Source organism: Piliocolobus tephrosceles, chromosome 1 (assembly GCF_002776525.5).
Source record: "Piliocolobus tephrosceles isolate RC106 chromosome 1, ASM277652v3, whole genome shotgun sequence".
Taxonomy (NCBI): domain Eukaryota; kingdom Metazoa; phylum Chordata; class Mammalia; order Primates; family Cercopithecidae; genus Piliocolobus; species Piliocolobus tephrosceles.
In genome coordinates this window covers 191,402,218-191,427,766 of record NC_045434.1, presented here as the reverse complement: position 1 = coordinate 191,427,766, position 25,549 = coordinate 191,402,218, and the positions used below count along the sequence as shown (strand labels likewise).

General features: G+C 44.3%; 2 protein-coding genes across 6 annotated transcripts in view; one reads left to right on the top strand and one right to left on the bottom strand.

The window, feature by feature from the left end:
• The window catches only part of SNRNP40 (small nuclear ribonucleoprotein U5 subunit 40), a 51,142-nt gene extending 37,010 nt beyond the window's left edge, over positions 1-14,132 (bottom strand). For both annotated transcript variants that reach the window (XM_023219384.2, XM_023219385.3), the window contains exons 1-4: positions 13,897-14,132; positions 10,512-10,641; positions 9,230-9,323; positions 7,007-7,172 (exon numbers count right to left, since the gene is read on the bottom strand). In XM_023219384.2, coding sequence (XP_023075152.2) covers positions 7,007-7,172; positions 9,230-9,323; positions 10,512-10,641; positions 13,897-14,037 — 531 coding nt within the window. In that variant the 5' untranslated portion in view covers positions 14,038-14,132. The remainder of the gene's footprint in view (positions 1-7,006; positions 7,173-9,229; positions 9,324-10,511; positions 10,642-13,896) is intronic.
• Positions 14,133-14,232: 100 nt separating this feature from the next.
• ZCCHC17 (zinc finger CCHC-type containing 17) overlaps positions 14,233-25,549 on the top strand; it is a 71,132-nt gene continuing 59,815 nt past the window's right edge. The window contains exon 1 of one of the 4 annotated variants that reach the window (XM_023219378.2): positions 14,233-14,361. Coding sequence is in view for 1 of the 4 variants with exons in the window: in XM_023219381.2 (XP_023075149.1) it covers positions 14,368-14,499 (132 nt within the window). In the remaining 3 variants the exon portion in view is untranslated. Of the gene's footprint in view, positions 14,500-25,549 lie in introns of all 4 variants that reach the window. The other 3 variants (XM_023219380.2, XM_023219379.2, XM_023219381.2) reach the window with 3 other exon arrangements.

Sequence of the window (25,549 nt, the reverse complement as noted above, 5' to 3'; positions counted from 1 at the left end):
ATCTATCTATCTATCTATCTATCTATCTATCTATCTATCTATCTATCGATCCATCGATCCATCGATCCATCTATCCATCTATCCATCTATCCATCTATCCATATATCCATCTATCCATCTATCTATCTCAGAGTCTCCCTCTGTCGCCCAGGCCGGAGTGCAGTGGTGTGATCTCGGCTCACTGCAACCTCCACCTCACAGGCTCAAGCGATTCTCATGTCTCAGCCTCCCGAGTAGGTGGGATTACAGGCACGTGCCACTATGCCAAGCTAATTTTTGTATTTTTTAGTAGAGACAGGGTTTCGCCATGTTGACCAGGCTGGTCTCACACTCCTGGCCTCAAATGATCTGTTTGCCTCGCCCTCCCAAAGTGCTACGATTACAGGCATGAGCCACTATGCCTGGCCCATCCCTGGCAATCTAGACCACTTGCATGTCCAGGGCTGGGCACATACTTAGAAAAGATCTGAGAAGGCCGTAAGCTCTCTGGTTGACCGTCAGGCTCTGCACAAGCAGGAAGTGAAAGCTAAGGAGAGATGTAAACTGCACAGCAAGGAGTTGAAGGCAGGCTCCAACATACCAAAAGACAATCTGCAAAGACTGGGAGAGTTTTTGTTCTTGTTGTTGTAGGTAATTTAGGAAACTTCTGTCTAAGCTAACAAAAAAAGAATTCAGTGGTAACACAGGGCAAAGAACACAAACTTTACAAAATTAGTTCAAAAATTCACTAAACAGGCCAGGTGTGACAGCTCACACCTGTAATCCCAGCATTTTGGGAGGCCGAGGTGGATGGATCACTTGAGGTCAGGAGTTCGAGACCAGCGTGGCCAACATGATGAAACCCTGTTTCTACTAAAAATACAAAAATTAGCTGGTCATGGTGGTATGCCCCTGTAACCCTAGCTACTCAGGAAGCTGAGGCAAAAGAATCACTTGAACCCAGAGAGTGGAGGCTGCAGTGAGCTGAGATCACACCATTGCACTCAGAGCTACAGAGCGAGACTTCGTCTCAAAAAGCTACCAACCAACCAACCAACCAACCAACCAACCACCCTCACCCTGCCCCAACCCACAGAAAGTCACTAAACAAACAACTACAACAAACAGCTCTGGGGACTTAATTTCCAGAGTTGCCACGCTGTAATACTTAAATACCTAGTTTTCAAAAAAATGTAAGGCATGCAAAGAAGCAAGTAACTATGGTCCACATAGAAGGAAAAAGTAGTCTTCTCAACAAATTGTGCTAAGACAACTGGCCAACCACATGCCAAAGAATGAAGGTAAGCCCCTGCCTAACATGATACACAAAAATTAATTCAACACGGATCAAGGACCTAAATGTAAGAGCTAAAAACTGTAAAATTCTTAGAGGGCCAGGTGTGGTGGCTTATGCCTGTAACCCCAGCACTTTCAGAGGCCGAGACAGGAGGATGGCTTTAGCCCAGGAGTCAGCGACCAGCCTGAGCAACATGATGATTTCTCGTCTCTACAAAATAAAAACAAAAAGTTGCGTATGGTTGTATATGCCTGTAGTCCCAGCTACTTGGGAGGCTGAGATGGGAGGATCGATTGGGCCAGGAAGGTTGAGGCTGCAGTGAGCTGTGATTGCGGGCGGCTCTGTACTCCAGCTTGGGTGAGACTGGCGGCATCTTAGCTCACTGAAACCTCTGCTTCCGTGTTCCAGTAATCCTCCTGCTTCAGCTTCCTGGGTAGCTGGGATTACAGGTATGCGCCACCACACCCAGCTAATTTTTGTATTTTTAGTAGAGACAGACAGGGGTTTCACCATGTTGGCCAGGCTGGTCTCAAACTCCTGACCTCAGGTGATATGCCTGCCTCGGCCTCCCAAAGTGGTGGGATTACAGCGTGAGCCACTGCACCCGGCCAAGACCCCATCTTTTAAACAAACAAACCCTTATAGCTCTACATTTTTAAAGCGTGGATAACACAGAGAGGGCTCAGAGATGTTTCAATAAATGAATGACACACTTCAGAAGATGAACCACAAGTAAATGTTTTAAGAGTATGGGTCGTTTCATTCAGCAGAAAGAGATTTTGGGGTGACTGTTCCAAGTTTTAAAGGGCTGGCATCAAAAACAAAGGAATCAGCCATGGAACCTTAGTGAAGGTCACAGGCTTAAATTCAATCCTGCAGTCAACAAGGACAGTCTTGAGTAGGATCTGATCTTGAGGTCAGGTCATCTTGAGGTCAGGAGTTCGAAACCAGCCTTGCCAACATGATGAAACCCTGTCTCTACTAAAAATACAAAAAAGCCGGGCGTGGTGGCGGATGCCTGTAATACCAGCTATGGTATTACATAGCCTCTTCCTCCCAATTTTCATGGTTTAGGATGGAAAGTAGTTTCTTCTTTGTTCATGTAAATATGAACTAAAAATTAGTTCATTACTCAGATAAATGGTCCAAAAACAATGCTTCACTCCTGTCCTACATGCCCAACATCTCCCCGTCCCCCAACTCCTGTGGTCCAAGTCCAAACTTCTTAACTCAGAATTCAGGGCCTTAATAATTTAGATCCTATATATTTTATAAACTGTACTATAATCTTTGTCTCAATAGATCTTTCACTCAGGTCAAATCTATCTTTGTCTTTCTCCTAAAAGTCATGGTAGTCAAAGTTTGTCTAAAATAATTTAGAATTTTACTTCCAGATAACTACCACTTCTAATATTTTACTTTGAAACAATCATAAATTTATAGAAAACTTGGGAGTAAAAAGAGCACTTTTTTTGGTTTAAATCATTTGAGAGTAAGTTGCTTACCCAATGCCTTATCACTTTTTTTTTTTTTGAAATGGAGTCTCGCTCTGTTGCCCAGGCTGGAGAGCAGGTGCGTGATCTCCAATCACTGCAACCTCCACCTCCCGGGTTCAAGTAGTTCTCCTGCCTCAGCCTCCCAAGTAGCTGGTATTACAGGCATCCGCCACCACGCCCGGCTTTTTTGTATTTTTAGTAGAGACAGGGTTTCATCATGTTGGCAAGGCTGGTTTCGAACTCCTGACCTCAAGTGATCCACCTGCCTAGGCCTCCCAAAGTGCTAGGATTACAGGCATGAGCCACTGCGCCTGGCCCCTTATCACTCCTAAATAGTGTTTGTCCTACAAAGATGTTCTCCTACATCATCTCAACATAACCATCAAAATCAAAAAATACAGATACACTATCACCATTTTATCCTCAAATCCCACTCAAGTTTTACCCAGTTATCCCAAATATCTTATTGCACAAGGATTTAGTCTGGAATCATGTGTTAAATTTAGACTCCAGCCTGGAAGACTCTCTCAAACTTTTCTTGAGTTTTATGAACTCAACACTTCTGAAAGTTACAGGACAGTTATCATCCCCAATTTAGGTTTATCTTGTTTCCTCTTGATTAGACTTAAGTTATACATCTTTGGTAGGAATATCACAGAAATGATGCTGCATCTTTGTTGTATCCTAGCAAATGGCTCATGATTTTGACTTGCCCCATTACTAATTAGGTCAATTTGATAATTTAGTTAGAATGTTCTTTTGACAAGATAAGCCTTGACAAGCACAGGGCTTATCTTGTACTTTCACTGCCCCGGGGCTGAAATACGAGCCCTGGTTCCTTTTAGTGGAAAACAGTATTTAAAGGCCAAGACCTGTGCAGTAAGTGGTGCTCATTGCTACTGGGGTCTTGTTGCTCCCAAACCTTTTCAGTGGACAGTCAGGCAATATATATTTAGATACACACACACCTACACACTCACACATTTATGTCTATTTTTTTCTATATCTATGTTTCTATATTGAATGTTGTGAGTTCACACTTATACCTCACACAAGATTCATTTTAGTCTTCTCTTTTGTACTGATAACTCCATTCTTCGACAGAGAAATCAGCCTCCCATCGAACTCAATATATTCACTTATTTGATTACGCTTCCTGCATGCAACCAGTTTCTCATACTCTCTTCCACCCTTCTCCTGCATAATTATCCTCCATTCCCTACTTGAATTGTGATTCCCATTCTTGGTTGAACCCCTGTGGGACCCTTCTTTACCCAACTTGGGTCATTCCTCTGTGTGAACACCCTCATCACTCTGCTACGGCTCCTTTCCAGTCCGCACTTCTCCAGGTATGCTGTCGTCATCGTGCTCAGTCTCAGACTCCCTACACCAAATCGTTTCTACCCTGTGTGGATGCCCTCAATTCAGGCTTTGACATCCACACTCTCCCTGTACTGCTTGATGTACTGACGACCCTTTCACCCAATTAGGGCATCTGACTGCTGTCCCTCCCTCACCCTCAAATTCTCCACACCGGTTACCTACCCTGTGTTGTATGGATGCCTTCCTCACTCTCTGGCTACTCCCTACAATGTACTGCCCTGCCCTGTGTGGATGCTCTCCTTACCACACTTGTGCTCTGACACTCCACTCTGAGCCACCTTGGCCCATCTCTAACCAGAGCACCTTCCCTGCTTTGGCCTATATAACTGGCTTTAGGACTGAACTGCTCATGAAAGGGAAATTTTTATATATATATATATATGAGTACATACACACATACACGCAGTATTTCACTTAATTTTATTAGAAGAATGCACTTGATAAGAAGCTTGAAAACGATCTGCATGAATAATGCCCAGACCGCTACTTTTAGACTAAAAATGCAAGTGCTGTTGGAAACCTTTGCTTTCTGTTAAGCACTCTGACACGTAAAAAGCAACATGACTTTCTTTCTCTTAAACTGAAATTCAATTCCTGTACTTGCAACCTAGTAAAAAAAAAACAGCAACACAAAACATTCCAACTTCACAAGTAACTGAAAAGTACATTGTAAAAAGCTGTTTAATGATGTCTTAAATATACTGACATTAAAAATAGGAGCTGGTTAAAAAGCAGTCATCTTTAGGTGATGTGACATATTGCTCATTAAAAAAAAGTATTAACTTGAGTAATACGGTAAAAATAACTATTCCAAATCAAATCATGTTTAATTAAGGCAGAAGAGAAGCAAAAAATCAAAAGAAGGAAGACAGGAAGGACATACACTCTTTTTCTACTACCTAAATAGTTCCTAGATGTTTATTATAGCAAGCCCTCAATAATAATGTTAACAAAATTCACTCGGGCATTTCCACCTCTTACTATCTTCTGAAATGACAATTAGCAAATCAGCTACTGTTAAGACTCTCCAACTACAGTGACATCTAGGTAAGAGCTCTGGTTTAGAAACCAATCTTAAACCACAGACTCTCCTCCCATGCAACCATCAAGGGACCCCAAGTGATTAGGTATAAGAAAATCACTCAGTAGAAAAACATCTCGGCCAAGTGTCGTGGCTCACACCTGTAATCCCAGCACTCTGGGAGGCCAGGGAGAGGGCGGGGCGGCGGATCACAAGGTGAGGAGTTCAAGAACAGCCTGGCCAATATGGTGAACCCATCCCTACTAAAAATACAAAAATTAGCCGGGCGTGGTGTGGGTGCCTGTAGTCCCAGCTACTAGGGAGGCTGAGGAAGGGGAACTGCTTGAACCCGGGAAGCGGAGGTTGCAGTGAGCCAAGATTGCGCCGCTGCACTGGGCAACAGAGCAAGACTCCATCTCCAAAGGAAAAAATAAAAGCAATTTGGCTGGGTGTGGTGGCTTACACCTGTAATCTCAGCACTTTGGGAGACCTAGGCAGGTGACTGCTCTGACTCAGGAGTTCGAGACCAGCCTGGGCAACATGGTGAAACCCTATCTCTACTAAAAATACAAAAATTAGGCAGGTATGGTGGTGCGCACCTGTAATCCCAGCTACTCAAGAGGCTGAGGCTGGGGAATCACTTGAACCTGGGAGGTAGAGGCTACAGTGAGTCAAGATCGTGCCACTGTACTCCAGCCTGGGCGACAGAGCGAGACCCTGTCTCAAAGAAAGAGAAAAGCAAATTCATTAATTCATTTAAAAAGCAATAAGAAGTATGGGGGTGTAGCCTCCCAGATGTACTCTTTTGAAGTCCCACCGTTTAATAATTAAAATGACAACCAGAGTCCAAAATTCATGTCAAAGAAATAATCAAATGGTTGGTACTATGATGTACTGTGTCCTTGTGTGCCTCTGAGATAAGTTATTATTTCTAGGTCTGAATTTCCTTATTTATAAAATGAGGATGCTCAGTGAGATCAGTGGCTCCCAGAATGTCAGACTGGCTACACTGAATCACTTGAAGGACACATTAAAATATCTCATTCCCATTGCAGAGCCACTGAACTAGATTCTTTGGGTATTTTTAACAGGTTCTTCAGGTGATGACCATACAAAGATAGGCTGGAAACCATCTGACTAAATGATGTTTAAGTTCCCATCTTGTGCTATACTAAAACCATTCACTGAACTTTTTATATGTTGTCTGTAATCTCACAACAGCCTCTTTTTTTTTTTTTTTTTTTTGCTGCCTCCCTATTGGTGGGGATACTCAAAACAGCCTTGAAAAGACACACATATTACTGTCACTGTTCTTTTTTTTTTTGAGACGGAGTCTCGCTCTGTCGCCCAGGCTGGAGTGTAGTGGCGCAATCTCGGCTCACTGCAAGCTCTGCCTCCTGGGTTCACACCGTTTTCCTGCCTCAGTCTCCCCAGTAGCTGGGACTACAGGTGCCCGCCATCGCGCCTGGCTTATTTTTTGTATTTTTAGTAGAGACACGGTTTCACCATGTTAGCCAGGATGGTTTCGACCTCCTGACCTCGTGATTCGCCTGCCTCAGCCTCCCGAAGTGCTGGGATTACAGGTGTGTGACACCGCACCAGGCCTATTTCGAGTAACAATTTATTCTATGGGTCTATTATTATTCTGTAGGGTAATTAAAACACGTATTAAATGTTTTATTTTAAATGGGGAAAAATTTCAAGTGTCTGTTATGGGAAATGACTGCTAAAATTAAGTTTTGCAGAGGAAGGTAGAGTACAAGTGGAAAGGCAAGATAAGGTTCACACTCCATCACCTCAGAAACTGGAACACGGAGAGACAATACCCACCTTAACTGTGCCATCGTCACTGCCAGTGCAGACAAGCTGAGGGCCTCTCCTGGCTGGATAACAGGAATTCACAAAGGAGGTATGTCCCTTTAGCCTTTTAACCCTCTCGCCTGTTTCACTATCCCACACAGCCACAGTTTTATCTGTGGATGCTGAGAAGAGCATACTAGAAAGTAAGAGAAAGAATAAAAAAGAAGTAAGTGAAGATAAACAGTAACAATCTATCTTTCCTGCTTGCCAAAAGGTGCCAAATTTTTCAAGATCACTGACCTGTTGTGCTGTTGCCCATGATGCTGGAATGCCTCACCCTACCAAAATCCTATTTGTGCTTTAGGCCCAGATATAAGATCTGACCCTGTGAAGTTTAAAAAATTCCCCTTCTTTGAATCCCCATGACATACATCTAATGTAGCAGTTCGCTCTATCTTTTCCACTTTTGTGATAGGTAACATTTTAAACACAAGACACCCTCTCACTTGGAAATGTTTAATAACTCCCTGGTGCTGCAGAGATCAGACAGACTGTGGTACTCTGGACCCAACAGCTGAGTAACTCCAATCTTCTCTCTTTACCAAACTTTTTCTTTTGTCTCTGAGGACTATTTCTTTCTTTCTTTTTTTTTTTTATTTCTGTCACCCAGGCTGGAATCATGACTCACTGCAGCCTCGACCTCCTGGGCTCAAGTGATCCTCCTAACTCAGCCTCCTGAGTAGCTGGGACCACAGGTCGGTGCCACTATGCCCAGCTAATTTTTAAAAATCATTTGTAGAGGCAAGGTCTCACTATGTTGCCCAGGCTGGTCTTCAACTGGGCTCAAGCAATCTTCCTGTCTCAGCCTCCTATAGTGATAGGGTTACAGGCATAAGCAACCACGCCCAGCCTCTGAGGATGATTTCTAACTTATAACTGATCTTGTAATGCTTTCTTTTTTCATTTTTTTCGAGATGGAGTCTCACTGTGTTGCCCAGGCTGGTTTTGAAATCTTGGGCTCCAGGAATCCCCCTGCCTCAGGATCCCAAATAGCTGGGATTATAAGCACATGCCATTGGGCCCAGCTTTCTAATGCTTTATTTAAAATGTATACAATGCTATGTATCAATTGATGGAGCACCCTAAGATTTTAGAGGTCAAAAATGTAAAACAATGAATGTTTACCAGACTATCTAACAATGGAATTAAATTTGCATAGCCAGATTTCCATATTATCTATAATATATTATAAAATAACATAGTCATTAAAATAATGTTTATGACATCAGATGTTGGCTGAGCAATGTTAAGAGAAAAAAGCAGCAAATAAGATTGTACACATAGTTCTGGCCGGGCGCGGTGGCTCATGCCTGTAATCCCAGCACTTTGGGAGGCCAAGGCAGGCAGATGACAAGGTGAGGATATCGAGACCATCCTGGCTAACACAGTGAAACCCCATGTCTACTAAAAATACAAAAAAATTAGCTGGTAGTGGTGGCGGGCACCTGTAATCCCAGCTACTCAGGAAGCTGAGGCAGGAGAATGGTGTGAACCTGGGAGACGGAGTTTGCAGTGAGCCAAGATTGCGCCATTGTACTCCAGCCTGGAAAACAGAGCGAGACTCCGTCTCAGATTTAAAAAAAAAAAAATTAACGGTGATTATCTTTGGAGTGGTAGAAATATAGACTATTTTTTCATCTTTCTGCTTTTTTTGGTTTCTCAAAAGAAATGATTTTTATAATAAAAACAGCTGATTTCAGGCCAGGCGTGGTGGTTAATGCTTATAATCACAGCATTTTTGGGAGACTGAGGCAGGTGGACTGCTTGAGCTCTGGAGCAATATAGTAAGAATGATTTTTAAAAATTATCTGGGCATGGAGGCATGGGCTTGCGGCCCCAGCTATTTGGGAGGCTGAAGTGGGAGGATCCCTCGAGCAGGAGGTTGAGGCTGCAGTGAGCTATGTTTGTGTCACTGCACTCCAGCCTACATACAAAAATCACATTTACTTTATGTCTTTAAAAAAGAAAACAAATTTGTCTGGGTTGTTGAAATGACAGATATAACATCTTTATATTCTTATACACAGACAATAAACACCTCACTTGGGGTGACAGTGATAAATCGGATACTAAAGTAGCTACCCAAAATCATTAGTTTTTGATGGCAGGGTCTCCTGAGAAAAGATGAAAGGTGAAAGGACACCAAGAAGAATTAGTATGAGAAGCTGTCATTCCATTATGCAGAATACTCACCTGCCATCTGTGTTGTAATGCAATTCCATCACTGCTCCACTGTGTCCTTTCAGTGTGGCATAGTTATCACAGTCACCATAGACATTCCACAACACTGTTAGGGAGACGGGGGTTCTGTGAGCATTACTAGGCAAAGGGTACTTATAAATTTATCAAAGCAACAGATCTCAGGCTGGGCATGGTGGCTTACGCCTGTAATCCCAGCACTTTGGGAGGCCGAGGCGGGTGGATCACTTGAGGTCTGGAGTTTGAGACCAGCGAAACCCCGTCTCTACTAAAAATACAAAACTTAGCCGGGTGTGGTGGCAGACGCCTATAATCCCAGCTCTTGGGATGCTGAGGCAGGAGAATCACTTGAACCTGGGAGACGGAGGATGCAGTGAGCTGAGATCGCACCACCGCACTCTAACCTGGGTGACAGAGTGAGCCTCCGTTTCTAAAAAACCAACCAACCAACCAAACAAAAAAAAACTACGTAGTTTGTCTGATGAAATTAAGCATATCAATAATTCATATATGTTCTGCAAAGATCCCTAAGCCATCCAGACGTTTGGCTACCAGTAAGCTTAAGGATCATAGAGCCAGAACATCCAAATCAAAATGGGCAGTGAAGATGGGTATCATCCACTTGCCACCGAGGCGAAGAGTTAACAGAAAAGAGCCAAAGAACTCATTTCATCTCACAATCTGGCAAGAGAGTAGCTAACAGAACCATCTAATTTTTTTTTGCCTTTTGGCTTCATTTGCTAGAGTATAAATAAAATGACTTTTTCTAAATGGGTATGAGAAATTCCACTTATTTCTCAAAAACGGAAATCTGGCTGTAGATCCTAATGATGTACGTAGATTATTTAAGGGAGTTACCACTTTAGGATTCCTTCTTTCCCATATGCTAGCTAGGATTCTGGGTGTGAATTAAGAGGACCTTATACCTTTGGGAAAATTAAAGTTATTTCTCTCTTCATTACTGCCATTAACCTGTTATGTCTAGATTGCTAAATGTCTTGGTAAATTAGCTGGAGATTTGCCTCTATGAGGAAGATATTCTCAAACCAGTACTCACTTTCCAACCAGTAAAATAATGGCTTCTGTATTTACCCCATGGACTCCAAGTTCTACACCCAAGATCATCCAGCATGTTCATGCCCCAATTTTAGCATATTAGCCATGCGGCCTGTTATGTTGCCAACATAAAGTGATAGCTTCTGTGGCACCCAAGATTAAAAAAAAAAATCACTCTCTGGCAGGAACAATTATTCCAGATTCAAAAGCTATGCCTCACATATCAGTCGGTCAAATCCTGCAGATGCTAAGGTGGATCCGTTGGGGTGGAACTTGCAGCAGTATACTTCCCCTTCATGTCCAGAGAGCAGCATGATTGGGGCTTGAAGGGAGGAACACCTTGGAGGTCCCTAAACAAAAGAGAAGCACAAGGTAACTACTGCATACAGGCAAAGGAGGCTACAAAATTAGGGGGTGGGGAGTGGAAGGAAAAGACCAGGAAAACAATGATTAAGTGGGTTTCATCTGACTTAGAGAACGGCACCTCTTCTCACATGAATGCCTCCAACTTGATACTCCCTGAAACCTTCCATTATCTACCTGTTACAATGACTCTCTTGTTCACTCTCTTGGCTCTTGTTGTATGACCAACTTTTTTTTGGAGATAGGGTCTCATTCTGTCACCTAGGCTGGACCGCATTGGTGTGATCATGGTTCACTGCAGCTTCAAACTCCTTGACTCAAGTGATCCTCCTGCCTCAGCCTCCTGAGGAGCCAGGACTACATGCATGCACTAGCATAACGTGCTAATTATTTTAGTTTTTGTGGAGATGAGGTCTTGCTACATTGCCCAGGCTGGTCTCAAACTCCTGGCCTCCTTCCTTGGCCTCCCAAAGCACTAAGATTATAGGAATGAGCCACCACATTTGGCCTGGCTCATTTAATGAATGACAGAACTGACTTTCCCAACAACCCTGCATGGTACGGAGTACTGGGTGAAATAGTTTTGTTTTATTTTTTGTGTATGTGTTTTGAGACAGAGTCTTGCTCTGTCACCCAGGCTGGCATGCAGTGGCGTGATCTCGGCTCGCTGCAACTTCTGCTTTCTGGGTTCAAGGGATCTGGTGCCTCAGCCTCCCGAGCAGCCAAGATTACAGGCATGCACAACCATGCCCAGCTAATTTTTGCATTTTTAGTAGAGATGGGGTTTCACCATGTTGGCCAGGCTGGTCTCAAACTCCCAGCCTCAAGTGATCTGCCTGCTTTGGCCTCCCAGAGTGCTGGGATTACAGGCATGAGCCACTGCGTACGGCCTATTTTTATTTCTTATTTTTTTTCATAGCAAAGGGATCCTCAGCACGGGTGAAGTATTTTTGATTATGGTCTTGGACACTAAGATGACACTTGGGCAATTCATCTAAACATGGGCTGATATGCTCACTTGTCAAATGGGAGAAGTATACTACCCATAATCCCCAAATCTCTTCAGCACTTTCCAGCACATTCTTATTTATTTATTTATTGGGAAGGAGTTTTGCTCTGTTGCCCAGGCTGAAGTACAATGGCGTGATCTCATCTCATTGCAAACTCTGCCTCCTGGGTTCAGGCGATTCTCCTGCATCAGCCTCCCGAGTGGCTGGGATTACAGGCACCCGCCACCAAGCCCCGCCACATTCATTTAGTTTTAAAAAATGTTATGTGCAGGCTGGGCATGGTGGCTCACACCTGTAATCCCAGCACTTGGGGAGGCTGAGGTGGGCAGATCACTTGAGGTCAAGAGTTTGAGACCAGCCTGACCAACATGGTGAAACCCCGTCTCTACTAAAAAAAAAACACAAAAATTAGCCAGGCGTGGTGGTGGGCGCCTGTAATTCCAGCCACTCGGGAGGCTGAGGCAGGAGAATCGCTTGAACCCGGGAGGCGGAGGTTGTAGTGCGCTGAGATCGCGCCATTCCACTCCAGCCTGGGCGACAAGAGCAAAATTCCATCTTAAAAATAAAAAAGTTATGTGCTAGGCACTGGGCAAACAGCTATGAACAAAATAAACAATGGAGCTTGCTGTTCCAGTGGGAAAGGGGGAAGGGAGGAGAGAAGGTGAGGGAAAACAAGCAAAATATATACTTGGTGTCACGTGCTATACAAAAAAAGAAGGGATGGGCACGGTGGCTCATGCCTGTAATCTCAGCACTTTGGGAGGCCAAGGTGTGCGGATTGCTTGAGCTCAGGAGTGAAATCCTGTCTCTACAAAAAAACACAATACAGTTAGGTATGGTGGTGTGTGTCTGTGGTCCCAGCTATTCAGGAGGCTGAGGCAGAAGGATTACTTGATCTCGGGTGGCGGAGGAGGCAGCGAGCCAGTGGTCAACACAGAGAGATTCTGTCTAAAAAGAAAAAACAAAGAGAGAGAGAGAGAGAGAAGCAATGTGGGTTCCACAGTATGTGGTACTGCAATTTAAAATAGGGTGGTCAGGAAAACCCTCACTGAAAAAATTACATTTGGGCAAATATTCGCAGGAGCTGAATAGTAAACCATGTGAACATTTGGGAAGAGTAATCCCACAGGAAGGACAGCAAATGCAAAGGTCCTGAGGCAGAGGTTTGGAAGAGAGTGTAACTGAAGCCAGGTGAGCAATGAGAAATTGGTCAGAGAGGTAAAGGGAAAGAGGACAAATAATTCTAAGAATTTTGGTTTTTACTCTGGATGAAGTAGAAAGCCACCAGAGAGTTTTCTGCAGAGTGTAATGTGATCCGATGTTTAGAAGGATTCCTCTGGTTATTGGTTTGGTAACAGGTGCTGATACAAAGGCAGAAAGTGGAAGACCAGTTAGGGTCCCACTACAAAAACGCCAGATGAGATAATAACGGCTTAGGCCATGAGGCAGTGAGGGATATGGCAGAAATAGCAATTCTAGATCTATTTTGAGAACGGTGCCAGCAGGATTTATTGAGGAGATGAGAGGACACTCGTATTTCCTCGTCTGAGCCTAAACAGGGCATTAGAAGTGTGATCACTATTTCTATCTTACAAAAAATATAGTTAGGCGCATGGTTTCTCAGTTCAACATCTGTTTCTATCAGGTACTTGATAAGTCTGTTTTTCCATCTGCAAAATGGGTTAATAACGTTCCTAACAGGCTGCTGCCAAGATCAATGGAAATTTCATATACAAAACACCTTAGTACAAGAGTCAATGAATGTTAGCTGCTATTCAGTTGTTAATAATACTAGTGCAGAGAAATAAAGGGAAAAGCAACTTGCCCAAAGTCCCAAAACGAGCCAACACCAATCATTTCCCTCTTTTCCTCCCTCCCTCATTCATTCATTCTACAAACTCTTCGGAATTTCTGTTCTATGCTAGATCCACGTTAGAGTCAGGATGCTTAAGCCCGGGTCCGGGTTGTGAGCCCAAGGTTCTCAACTCTAATTCTAACGCTACCTCACAGGGCAGTCGAGAGGCTGAAAACCAGCGCCAAACGGGGGAACAAGTACGGAGCATCCGCAGGCTATGAGGCGCTTTTACAGTGTTGGTGTGCTTTAACTCTAGGTAGAAACTCTCGTTCTGCCCCGCGCAATGCGGGAAAGGGTAGGTGCCGGGTCACCAGATACAGCGCTCTGAGGGGAGGAAGATGAGCTGAGGGCCAAAGGCCGCCTGCTTCTTCACTTACCGCTTGCAGCAAAGCTCCCGGCGTCGCCTGCTGCTGCCCGGCTCCTGGGCCCGACCCCGCTCCCAGCAGCAACTCATGCCGCTGCCGCTTGACTGGAACCAGCGGCAACTCTGGGCCCTTACGCTTCTGTTGTTCTATCATGGCGGCAACCGGTCTCTTCAGTGCCGCCACTGACCGCGCTGCCCCCCTCAGGCGCCACGCAATTGGTTCCAGTTTAGTCCTTCCTCCACAACTTCCGGCTTGGAAGAACCAATCGGTTTTCAACATTCCCATTTGCACCGCCCCCGGATAGTCTCTTGTTATTGGGTATATCTTTCTGACGTCATGAGAGTGCGATTCCAGGATTGGTGGACGGAGCTGGCGACCTCCCTAGGCGCGCTGGGTCTTGTGGGTGGAAACGCACTGGCTGACTGGGATCGGCGTTTAGTTCAGCGCTGGGACTCGGGTGCCTGGAGCTGACGCCTAGTACGTATGAGGAAGAGCTGGGTGGGTGGCTGCCTGAGTCTGGAGGCGACGCCTCGGTTATGCAGTCTGAAGCTGCCCTTCTCAGCTGAGGGTGCTGATAGCAAGGGGTGGGAGGCGGGCCGCAAGTCCCCAGCTGTGGTAAGTAGTAGCATGGGCTCCCTTTCCGGGCGGGAGCGGAGCCTTGGGGTCTCTGGCGGCAAATCCCAGCCCCTGGGGCTCCCTTCTTCAAGAGCGCCCGTCGTGGCCAGTCCTGTGCCGGGTATTCCCAGGGAGAAAGGCCTGTGTCCCAACTTCCTCCGGTGCCCCATTTGGCCGAGGAGGCTGACTTGTTTCTGCCACTGATTTTGCAGTTTTTGATTAAGGCCTAGTCTATGCCCCCTTGAGAGAGACAATGATGAAGGAAATGTCCGACTCCTTCTCCAGAGCACAGTCTTGTTGAGAAATTTGAGACTCATGCCCATGAACGTGGTCATTGCGTCAGTCGTCCAGCTGATATTTATTTAGCAGCGCGTTGGGGGTACGTCGTGAACCAGACACGGCCCCTACTCTCAGGGCGTTTAAGTCTGGTGGGGAAAACGTTAAACAATGACCTCACTAATGCATGGAAATGCCTCCTAGTGCTGTTTGATGCTATGAGTGCCTGAAATAAGCAGGAAGGTTTTTCAGAGGAAAAGATGCCTGCTCTGGTAGCTGCAGGAAGAATTGTAATTAATTAAGTGAAGAGGTAAAGGCAGAACCTTCCATAGAGAACTACTTGTTCAGAGCCCTGAGGCACTTGGGAGGAAAAATGACTGAAAGCACAAAGAGCCAGTGTGACTGATACAAAGAGAATGAAGGGGAGTATGGTACAAGATGAAGCTGTACGTGATAGCGGTCAGACCTTGCAGGAATTTGTAGCTTTTATTTTAAAACGGGTGGGATACCACTGAGCCGTCTTCCCCTAGTGGGATGTGGTGGAAGAGGGGGCTTGATCTCTCAGGCTCAGTGGTGTGAACAGATTGGGGTTGGGGAAGCCCTAGTCGATATATGTGGACCACTTAGGATATGCAGTAATCCTGGTCAGAGATGTCAGTGAGGACTGAGATATGGGTGGAACTGCAGAGAACTGGACAGATTCTAGAGGTATGTAGGAGGTAAAATGGGCGGAACTTGGTGAAGGGTTGATTTTAGTGAGTGAAGACAGGAATCAAAGGTAACTCATAGGTTTCTGGCTTATGTAGTTGAATAGATGGTGGTACCATTCACTCATTATCACAGAATCCCCCAAGCTGGATAGGGAACACTAGAAGACGACTAGAGACCAGTTTTTTTTTTTTTTTTTTTTTTTTTTTTTTTGCGGGGTACAGGTTCTTGCTCCGTTGCCCAGGCTGGAGTGCGGTGACACAATCTCGGCTCACTGCAACCTCCACCTCCCAGGTTCAAGCAATTCTCCTGCCTTAGCCTCCCCAGTAGCTGGGATTACAGTCGCCACTGCTGCGCTCGGCCAATTTTTGTATTTTTGTTGGAGATGGGGTTCGACCGTATTGGCAAGGCTGGTCTCCAACTCCTGGCCTCAAGTGATCCACCTGCCTCAGCCTCCCAAAATTCTGAGATTACAGGCTTGCGCCACTGCTCCCAGCTGAGACCAGTTTTGATTGATTGATTGATTGTGTGGGGTCATTCATGACATCCAGGAGGCAGTTTGAAACACAGCTTTGTGCTCAGAAGGGAGATTTGTGTTGGGAATATAAAATTGGGGATAATTTGTATGTATGTGAATTGTGCCGTAGGTGTGGATAAGGTCACCTAAGTCAGAACCTTCACCATTAAATGTTGGAGAACAGGTGGATGAACCTACAGGAGATACAGAAGGAAGGAAGACTGGAGGAATGTTTCAGAAGCAAAAGAATGATTTGTGATAGAAACTTCTAGAATTTAACATGAAGATTGAAAAATATATTTTGGCTTTTATCATCATGGAGGTCATGGTAACGTTAGCAAGAGTTATTTTGTTGGTGTGATTGGGCAAAAAGCCAGATATGAGGCAAGGATTTGGACAAGAAAATGTAGGTAGTGAACCTACACAATATTTTTCATAGATATGATTGTAAAGAGGAGGAGAGGATGCGCTAACCGATGGGGATAAGGGATTATCCAGGATCCAATTGAGGATACAGCTGTGAGAAATTTGAGAATATTGTAGAAGATTTGAAAGTCATTGTGGAGTGTGGGAGAATGAGGTTACTAGAGAAATATAGGATGCAAGGAAAAAAAATTAAAAACTTTTTTCCAGCATATTCAGTGGTTTAGTGCATACGTGGAGAAAACCTGTCTGGGTAGGGCAAGGACATCGCTTGCTCAAGACACATTCTAACCTCTAATATGTCTTCTCTTACTGAAAAATCTGGAAAACTAAAAACCATTTTCTAGACTCCTTTGCATCTAAGGTGAAAATTGAATTTGGAACTGAGTTAAATGTGGAGAGAAGGAGGGTATGAGTCATCCAGTTTTGCTGCCAGTCATGGCAGTAAGTTCTCCAGTCAATAGCTCCCTGGTTTGGTGACTTGCTGCAGTAATAGCCATAACTTTCTTGGATTGTGGCAAAGGTGGTGTTATTTTGTGGGTTAGGTGTTGTTCCTGGAAGTTCTGCCAAAGTCTTTTATTGCAGTACATCCCTTTCTGCTTAAATGGGTTCTGTTGTCTGCAACTGTCCCCAACCAGGTTAGAGGTACTGCCAGACAGTAAACTATAAAGACAGAGTTAAAGGGAGTTTAGGGTGTTGTTGGAATGATGGGCTATGGAATCTAAGCTGGTTTGGAAGAAAACTGAAGAAAAAGGGGAGGGCTGATAGATTGAAAGAAAATAGAGGCCAATAAATCAGGGTTCTAATGAGGTCAAAGAACAGTATTCTCTGCTAGAGGGTTTCTGTTTATCCTAAAAGGCTTACTCAGTTACCTGTTTAACTTCCCTATTTCCCCCAGACCCTCTTTCTCTTCCTAGCTACTACTTTTGTTTGTCTGTCTTGAGACAGGGTCTCACTCTGTTGTCCAGGCTGATTGCAGTGGCGTGATTATGGCTCACTGTAGCCTTGACCTCCCAGGCTCCAGTGATCCTCCCACCTCAGCCTCTCCAGTAGGTGGGACTACAGGTATGCACCATCATGCCTGGCTAATTGTTGTATTTTTTGTGGAGATAAGGTCTTGCCATGTTGTCTAGGCTGATCTCAAACTCCTGGCCTCAAGTGATCTTGCCGCCTTGGTCTCCCGATAGTGCTACGATTATAGGCATAAGCCACCATGCCTGGCCACCGAGCTTCTGCTTTAGCACTTATCACATTGCAGTATAATTGGTCACCATTATCCCTATCAGACTAGGAGGTCTTTGAGAACAGGGACCATGTTGAAATGGGTGGTTTAGGCCGGGCGCGGTGGCTCACTCCTGTAATCCCAGCACTTTGGGAGGCCAAGGCAGGTGGATCACCTAAGGTCAGAAGTTTAAGACCATCCTGACCAACATGGTGAAACCCTGTCTCTACTGAAAATACAAAAATTAGCTGAGCATGGTGGTGTGTGGCTATAATCCCAGCTACTTGGGAGGCTGAAGCAGGAGAATTGCTTGAACCTGGGAGGAGGTTGCAGTGAGCTAAGATCGCGCTATTGCACTCCAGCCTGGGTGACAAGAGTGAAACTCTGTCTCAAAAAAAAAAAGAAAAAAAGGGTGGTTTAGTGGCAAGTGTGTGTGGCTCTTGGAATGGCCTAAGATTTGTCTCTTTCTTGCTATGTGGTTTTGGACAAGTTATTTCATTCCTGTAAAGTAGGATTACTTGCTTTGTAGAGGAGTTTTAAGGATTGAAAGCAGGTTTATAAAGTATTTTATATATAAACAACAATCAGTAGCATACTGAATTGATCAATTAACAATGTAAATGGGGTAAAATTAAATACTTCACTATTTTAGTAGACAATTTCCATGTCTTACACTGTGCTAGGCATTGGAGATTTGGGGAGGAAGGATATGATGTGCAAGACAAGGGCATGCTTACAAGAATTCCACATTCTACAAAGGGAGGAAAAAAAAGTCCCTAAAAATGATTTGAATCCCATCTCCATCATTCATATTTTACAATCTTGAACAAGTTTACTTAGCTTCTCTTGTGTCCTCATTTTTAAAATGGCAATGATAATTGCCTGTTTTATGGGATAGTCAAGAAGAGAATTATTGAATTTCATGAAGATAAAATTTTAAAAAGAAAATTAAGAGAAGTAAAGCTCTTAGATTAATACATGGCAGATGTGAAGCACTCAAATATTAGCTATTATAAGGCTTTGAAGAGATCTTAGGAATAATTGACTGAAAGAGTAGTGTTGGGTGGTAGAATAAGTGCTGATCCTGGGGTCTTGTACCAGTGTTGCTAACTGTGAGCAGCCTTTGTCACATCACTTGGCTTCATTTTCAGTTGCATAAGAGTAATAGGTTTAATTATTTCCATAATTCCGTTAAGCTTTTGCATTTTCTGAGTTCATCTTTTGTGTATTTCCTGGCATTTTACTACTCCTCTTTCCTGCTTTTGGCTATTTTCTCAACAGGTCCATAACTGGAATTTGAAAGGAAGAAGCATCTATCTTACATGGTCACTCTAGAGTTTGGTGGGAGGGAGAAAACTTGGACCACCAGTTTGACATTTGGAAGTGTCCCGGCCGGGTGCGGTGGCTCACACCTGTAATCCTAACACTTTGGGAGGCTGAGGCTAGCGGATCACTTGAGGTCAGGAGTTTGAGACCAGCCTGGCCCACATGGTGAAACCCCGTCTCTACTAAAAGTATGCAAATTAGCCAGGCATAGTCCCTGCTACTCGGGAGGCAGAGGTGAGAGAATCGCTTGAATCTGGGAGGCGGAGGTCGCAGTGAGTCGAGATTGCACCACTGCACTCCAGCCTGGGCAACAGAGCAAGACTCCATCTTAAAAAAATAAAAATAAAAAAGAAATTTTACATCTGTTGATCTGTCCAACATATTAAATGGGACCTAGCTCCTCCTCCTTCTATATCCTTTAGACCATAAAGTGTTTCCCCCTCTTTCTCTACCTGTGCTTGGCATATAGTAAGGCTCATTTCACTCATTTAGAAAAACTGAGTACTTGTATATCAGGAACACAAAATCAAATAAGAAATGGTCCTTAGTTTTAGTTTGAATGAATGGATCCGGACCTTGCTCATCCTAGCCTCTTCATGAATGATACCCACATTGATTCCTCTAATGTTGGGACCTAGTTAGTGTTACAGCTATACTCTACAAAATTTAGATTTTAGGCCGTGTATTAGCCCATTTTCACACTGCTCTGAAGAACTCCCTGAGACTGGGTAATTATAAAGGAAAAAGGTTTAACTGACTCACAGTTCTGCATCGCTTAGGAGTCCTCAGGAAACTTATATCTCATGGCGGAAGGTGAAGGGGAAGCAAGGCACGACTTATAAGTGGTATTAGAGGAGAGAGTGTGAGAGAGAGCAAGAGAAACTTTTAAGCCACATTTAAGCCAACAGATCAACAGATGGAACACTTTCTTTTTTATTTTTATTTTTTTAAGACAGAGTCTTGCTCTGTCCCCCAGGCTGGAGGACAGTGGTACGATCTCGACTCACTGCAACCTCCTCCTCCTGGATTCAAGCGATTCTCTCACCTCTGCCTCCCCAGTAGCTAGGACTGCAGGCATGCACCACCATGCCTGGCTAATTTGTGTACTTTTAGTAGAGATGGGGTTTCACCATGTGGGCCAGGCTGGTCTCAAACTCCTAACCTCAAGTGATCCGCTAGCCTCAGCCTCCCAAAGTGTTAGGATTACAGGTGTGAGCCACCGCGCCCAGCCGGGACACTTCCAAATGTCAAACTGGTGGTCCAAGTTTTCTCCCTCCCACCAAATTCTAGAGTGACCATGTAAGATAGATGCTTCTTCCTTTCAAATTCCAGTCATGGACCTCATTTAAGCCATCAGATCTGTGAGAATTCCCTCACTATCATGAGAACAGCCTAGGGGAAACTGCCATGATCCAGTCACTTCCCACCAGTCCCACCCCCAGCGTGTGGGGATTACAATTCAAGATGATATTTGGGTGAGGACACAAAGCCAAACCATATTAGATTGTGAATTCTTTTTGAGGTATAGTGCTTCAGAATTCAGGCTCTTGGCTGGGTACCATGGCTCATGCCTGTAATCTCGGCCCTTTGGAGGGCTGAGGCAGGAGGATTGCTTGAGCCAGGAGTTCAAGACCAGAATGGGCAACATAATGAGATCCTGTCTAAAAAAAATTAGCCAAGCTCATTGGTGTGTTTCTGTCCCAGCTACATGGGAGGCTGAGGTGGGAGGATAGCTTGAACCCAGGAGGTCAAGGCTGCAGGGAGCCATGTTTGGACCATTGCACTGTGGCCTGGACAACAGAGTGAGACCCTGCCTCAGAACAAAAAACAAAACAGTGCAGGCTCTGGAGTCATGATTCTGTCTCTGTTCATATCCTAGTATTTTTAATTAGCTTACTTTGCTCTCAATTCCAGCACAGCTTAAAGATAAATTAAAATTGCTTTTAATTCTTTAGGGTTCTAGTCAATTAGTACTCTTAAGTAACAACAAAATCTAAATCCAAACAAGCTGGAAAATGATAACAACAAAAATCTTGACCAGGTCAGTAAGGTGACACATTAAATGAAGTTCCAAAAAGGCTCTAAAGTGTCTGCCAATTTAATATTGTTCTTTAAACTTTTCCTTGCTTGGGGGATAAGAGGACAGGATGTGTAGGATTTTTTTCCCAGTTGCATGTGTACTTTAGAAAAAATTATTTGAAACAATCACAAAATTACGGAGGTAGGTATAGATAATATTTTTCTGAATTATTTGAGTTACAATTGCTGACCCAATACTGCAACAGCCCTGAAAACTTGTTTTCCTACAAACAAGGACATTCTCCTCTATAGCCACAGTGTAATTACCAACATTATGAAATTAACATTGCATTACTTCTTTGATCCTCAGGCCCCACCTCTTGATGCTCAAGCTCTTACTGCCCATTCTGGGCTGCTCCAATGTGTGCCCTCATCACCCTACTCTTCCCTATATTACCGTTCTCTTTGTGGATTTCTTCCTCACACAACATAGACTCTGACCTCACTCTGGGCTACCATTTCTTCTCTTATATCCTTTACTTCCATCCATACATTTCTTGCTCTGCCCCTTGTTTTGGAAAGAGAGTGGCTAGTAATTGGTCCCCTGTTGCTTCCCTATATAACACAGTTGTTTAAAACATTCAAGCAAAATGCTTTGTTCTGCGTTCAGAACTATTGCAAGGCAACTCCAAATGGTGTACCTCAATCCTTGTCAACTTACTGGCTCTTTTAAGTGTATGAATGTGGTCCTGTCTGACTATCTTAATGTTATATACTCTTTTTTTTTTTCCTTTCTGAGACAGAGTCTCTGTTGCCCAGGGTAGAGTGGCACAATCTTGACTCACTGCAACCTTCACCTCCCATGTTCAAGCGGTTCTCCTGCCTCAGCCTCCCGAGTGGCTGGGATTACAGGTGCCCACCACAATGCCTGGCTAATTTTTGTATTTTTAGTAGAGATGGGGTTTCATCGTGTTGCCCAGGCTGTTCTTGAACTCCTAGGCTCTAGTGATCCACCCCCCTTGGCCTCCCAAAGTGCTGCTATTAACAGGTATGAGCCATTATGCCTGACTTGATGTTATATATTCTTTTTTTTTTTTGAGATGGAGTCTCGCTCTGTTGCCCAGGCTGGAGTGCAGTGGTGCCATCTCGGCTCACTGCAAGCTCTGCCTCCTGGGTTCACGCCATTCTCCTGCCTCAGCCTCCCGAGTAGCTGGGATTACAGGCGCCGGCCACCACGCCTGGCTAATTTTTTGTATTTTTAGTAGAGACGGGGTTTCACCATGTTAGTCAGGATGGTCTTGATCTCCTGACCTTGTGATCCACCCACCTCGGCCTCCCAAAGTGCTAGGATTACAGGCGTGATCCACCGTGCCTGGCTGTATACTCTTTAAAAAAGTAGCAGAACTCTTCTTTTTTCCAAGTGAAATCTTACACAGCATTTTAATGTGTAAACTGGATCAAAGCAGAATACATTGTAACAGTAGGCACCCTTCCAGTAATTCTCACTCACTCCCCCTTTCACTGTGGCCCACCAAAAGGCTGGGATATTAACTGTGAATCAGTAATAATTGGCCTTTGCCTAATTACTGAGGAGAAGCTTCTACCCAACTGCTCTGAGTGGGACTTCCCCCAGCTCTCATTTCTTTAGGGGTTCTACTCCCCCAGCCTTTGGTATGGAGGCTCACCTCTGGTTGGTTGACTTAGAGGCAGCCTCGTTGGTCTCGGACCTTGTGGTGACCTAGATATTTCAGAGTTGACTTTTTTTTTTTTTTTTAATCTTTTTGAGACAGGGTTTCATTTTGTCGTCTAGACTGGAGTACAGTGGTATGATCACTGCTCAGTGCACCCTCTATCTCTTGGGCTCAAGTGATCCTCCTGCCTCAGCCTCCTAAGTAGCTGGTACTATAGGCACGTGCTACCATGCCGAGCTAATTTATTTTATTTTTTGTATTTTTAGTAGAGATAGGGTTTTACTGTGTTGTCCAGGCTGGTCTGGAACTCATGACCTCAAGTGATCCACCCACCTTAGCCTTCCAAAGTGCTGGAATACAGGTGTGACCCCATGCCCAGCCATTATTATTATTATTTTTTTAAATATTTGTGTAGATGGGGTGTACCTATGTTGCCCAGGCTGGCCTCGAACTTCTGGGCTCAAGCAATCCTTCCACCTTGGCCTTCCAAAGTGCTGGGATTACAGGCATGAGTTACTGTGCCTAGCCTGGAAGTTGACTTTTTAAGAATAAATTTGGATTAACTAAGGAGCCTCTGGGTAACCACGGTAGAACCCTAGGTTTCTACAGAATTTGAAAAAAAGTTTTATATTCCATGTTTAAAAAATGACAACCATTTACTTTCCTGAAATTGTAAACCTGTTATAGTTATACCCCCTTGTTCATGGGGGATACATTCTAAGACCTCCATTGGATCCCTAAAATTGTGGCCACTGCTGAACCCAGTTGCTATCAATTGGAAGACGTTTCTGTTTGTATTTTCTACCCACAAATTTAATGCCTCTCCATCTTAACTAAGCACTTATCATACACTGTGGCTGTAACTTTAGCAGTCTGAGGTGTAACAGCAAAACTAACATGAATTTTTTTTCTTCCTCACAATTTCAGACATTGAAGACTCATTGTTACTATAGATCTTAGCAACCTTAGCGTACAATTTTTTTCCCCTTGAGAACTTTCACTTTTTCACTTAAAGGAAGCACTTTACAGCTTCTCTTTGGCATACCGAAATTGCCAGCATTACTACTCTGCTTTGTGGCCATTATTAAGTAAAGAAAGGATTATTTGAACACAAGCAGAGATACTTCAGCAGTCAGTCTGATAACCAAGATGGCTACTATGTGACTAATGGGCACTTAATATACACTAAGTGACTAGTGTTTGCAGCATGGATATGCTGGACAAAGAGGATGATTCATATCCCAGATGGAACAGAGTGGGATGGCACAAGATTTCATCACACTAATAAGAACAACATAATAGTATTAAACTTATGAATTGTTTATTTCTGGAATTTTTCATTTGATGTTTTTGGACCGTGGTAGACTGTGAGTAACTGCAACTGTGGAAAGTACAGCTGTGGATGGGGGGAGTACTATACTGTTACATTTCAGGCTTTCCCTCAAAAATGCATGCCAGTTTTTTTGAGATAAGGTCTCACTGTGTCACCCAGGCTGGATTGCATTGGCATGATCGTACCTCACTGCAGCCTTGATATCTCCTTGGCTCAAGTGATCCTCTCGCTTCAGCTTACGAAGTAGCTGGGATTTTAGGCTGATGTCACCACACCTGGCTGATTTTTTTCTTTTTTTTCTTTTTGGAGACAGAGTCTCACTTTGTCGCCAGGCCAGACTGTAGTGGCATGATCTTGGCTCACTGCAGTCTCCGCCTCCTGGGTTCAAGCAATTCTCCTGCCTCAGCCTCCCAAGTACCCGAGACTACAGGCGTGTGCCACTACGCCCAGCTAATTTTTGCATTTTTAGTAGAGACGGGGTTTCACCATGTTGGCCAGGATGGTCTCGATCTCTTGACCTTGTGATCCGCCTGTCTTGGCCTCCCAAAGTGCTGGGATTACAGGCGTGAGCCACCATGCCTGGCTGATTTTTTCTTTTTTAAAGTGGAGATAAAATCTCACTGTGTTTCCAGGCTGGTCTTGAACTCCTGGCCTCAAGTGATCCTCCCGCCTTAGTCTCCCAAAGTGCTGGGATTACAGTCCTGTGCCACTGCACCTGGCCCCAGTTTCCTTCTTGAAGAATTGCACGGGGTTTCTTAGGCCACTATTCTACAGGAGGTGCAAATCTGGGAGCACTAAACCCAGCTTTTTATATGCTGATCACAGCAGAAGTCTGTAAGCAACAATGTAAGTTCATTTCTGCTTTTGACCTTTTTTTTTTTTTTTTTTCTGGAGACGGAATCTTGCTCTGTTGCCTAGGCTGGAGTGCAGTGGCCCAATCTTGGCTCACCGCAGCGTCCGCCTCCCCGGTTCAAGCAATTCTTCTGCCTTAGCCTCCAGCATAGCTGGGATTACAGGTGCCGGCCATCATGCCTGGCTAATTTTTATTCTTTTTTTTTTTTTTTTTTTGGGATGGAGTCTCACTGTGTCACCAGGCTGGAGTGCAGTGGCGCGATCTCGGCTCACTGCAACCTCTGCCTCCCAGGTTCAAGCAATTCCCCTGCCTCAGCCTCCCAAGTAGCTGGGACCACAGGTGTGCACCACTATGCCTGGCTCATTTTTTGTGTTTTAGTAAGGATGGGGTTTCACCATGTTGGCCAGGCTGGTCTCGAACTCCTGACCTCGATCCACTTGCCTTGGCCTCCCAAAGTGCTGGGATTACAGGCGTGAGCCACTGCATCTGGCCTATGACCTTTGTGTATAGAGGAACAGATGATAGATTAAGATGTTTGAAGTTAATTTAGATGTTTCAGCTGCTGGTGCCCCTGTGGATTCTGTATGTTTCAAGTATTGGAGGGATAATAAAAAGTCTCCTGATATAACTTGATAGATTAATAACTCCTATTCTAGCATGTGAGATAAGGGATACTGGACAG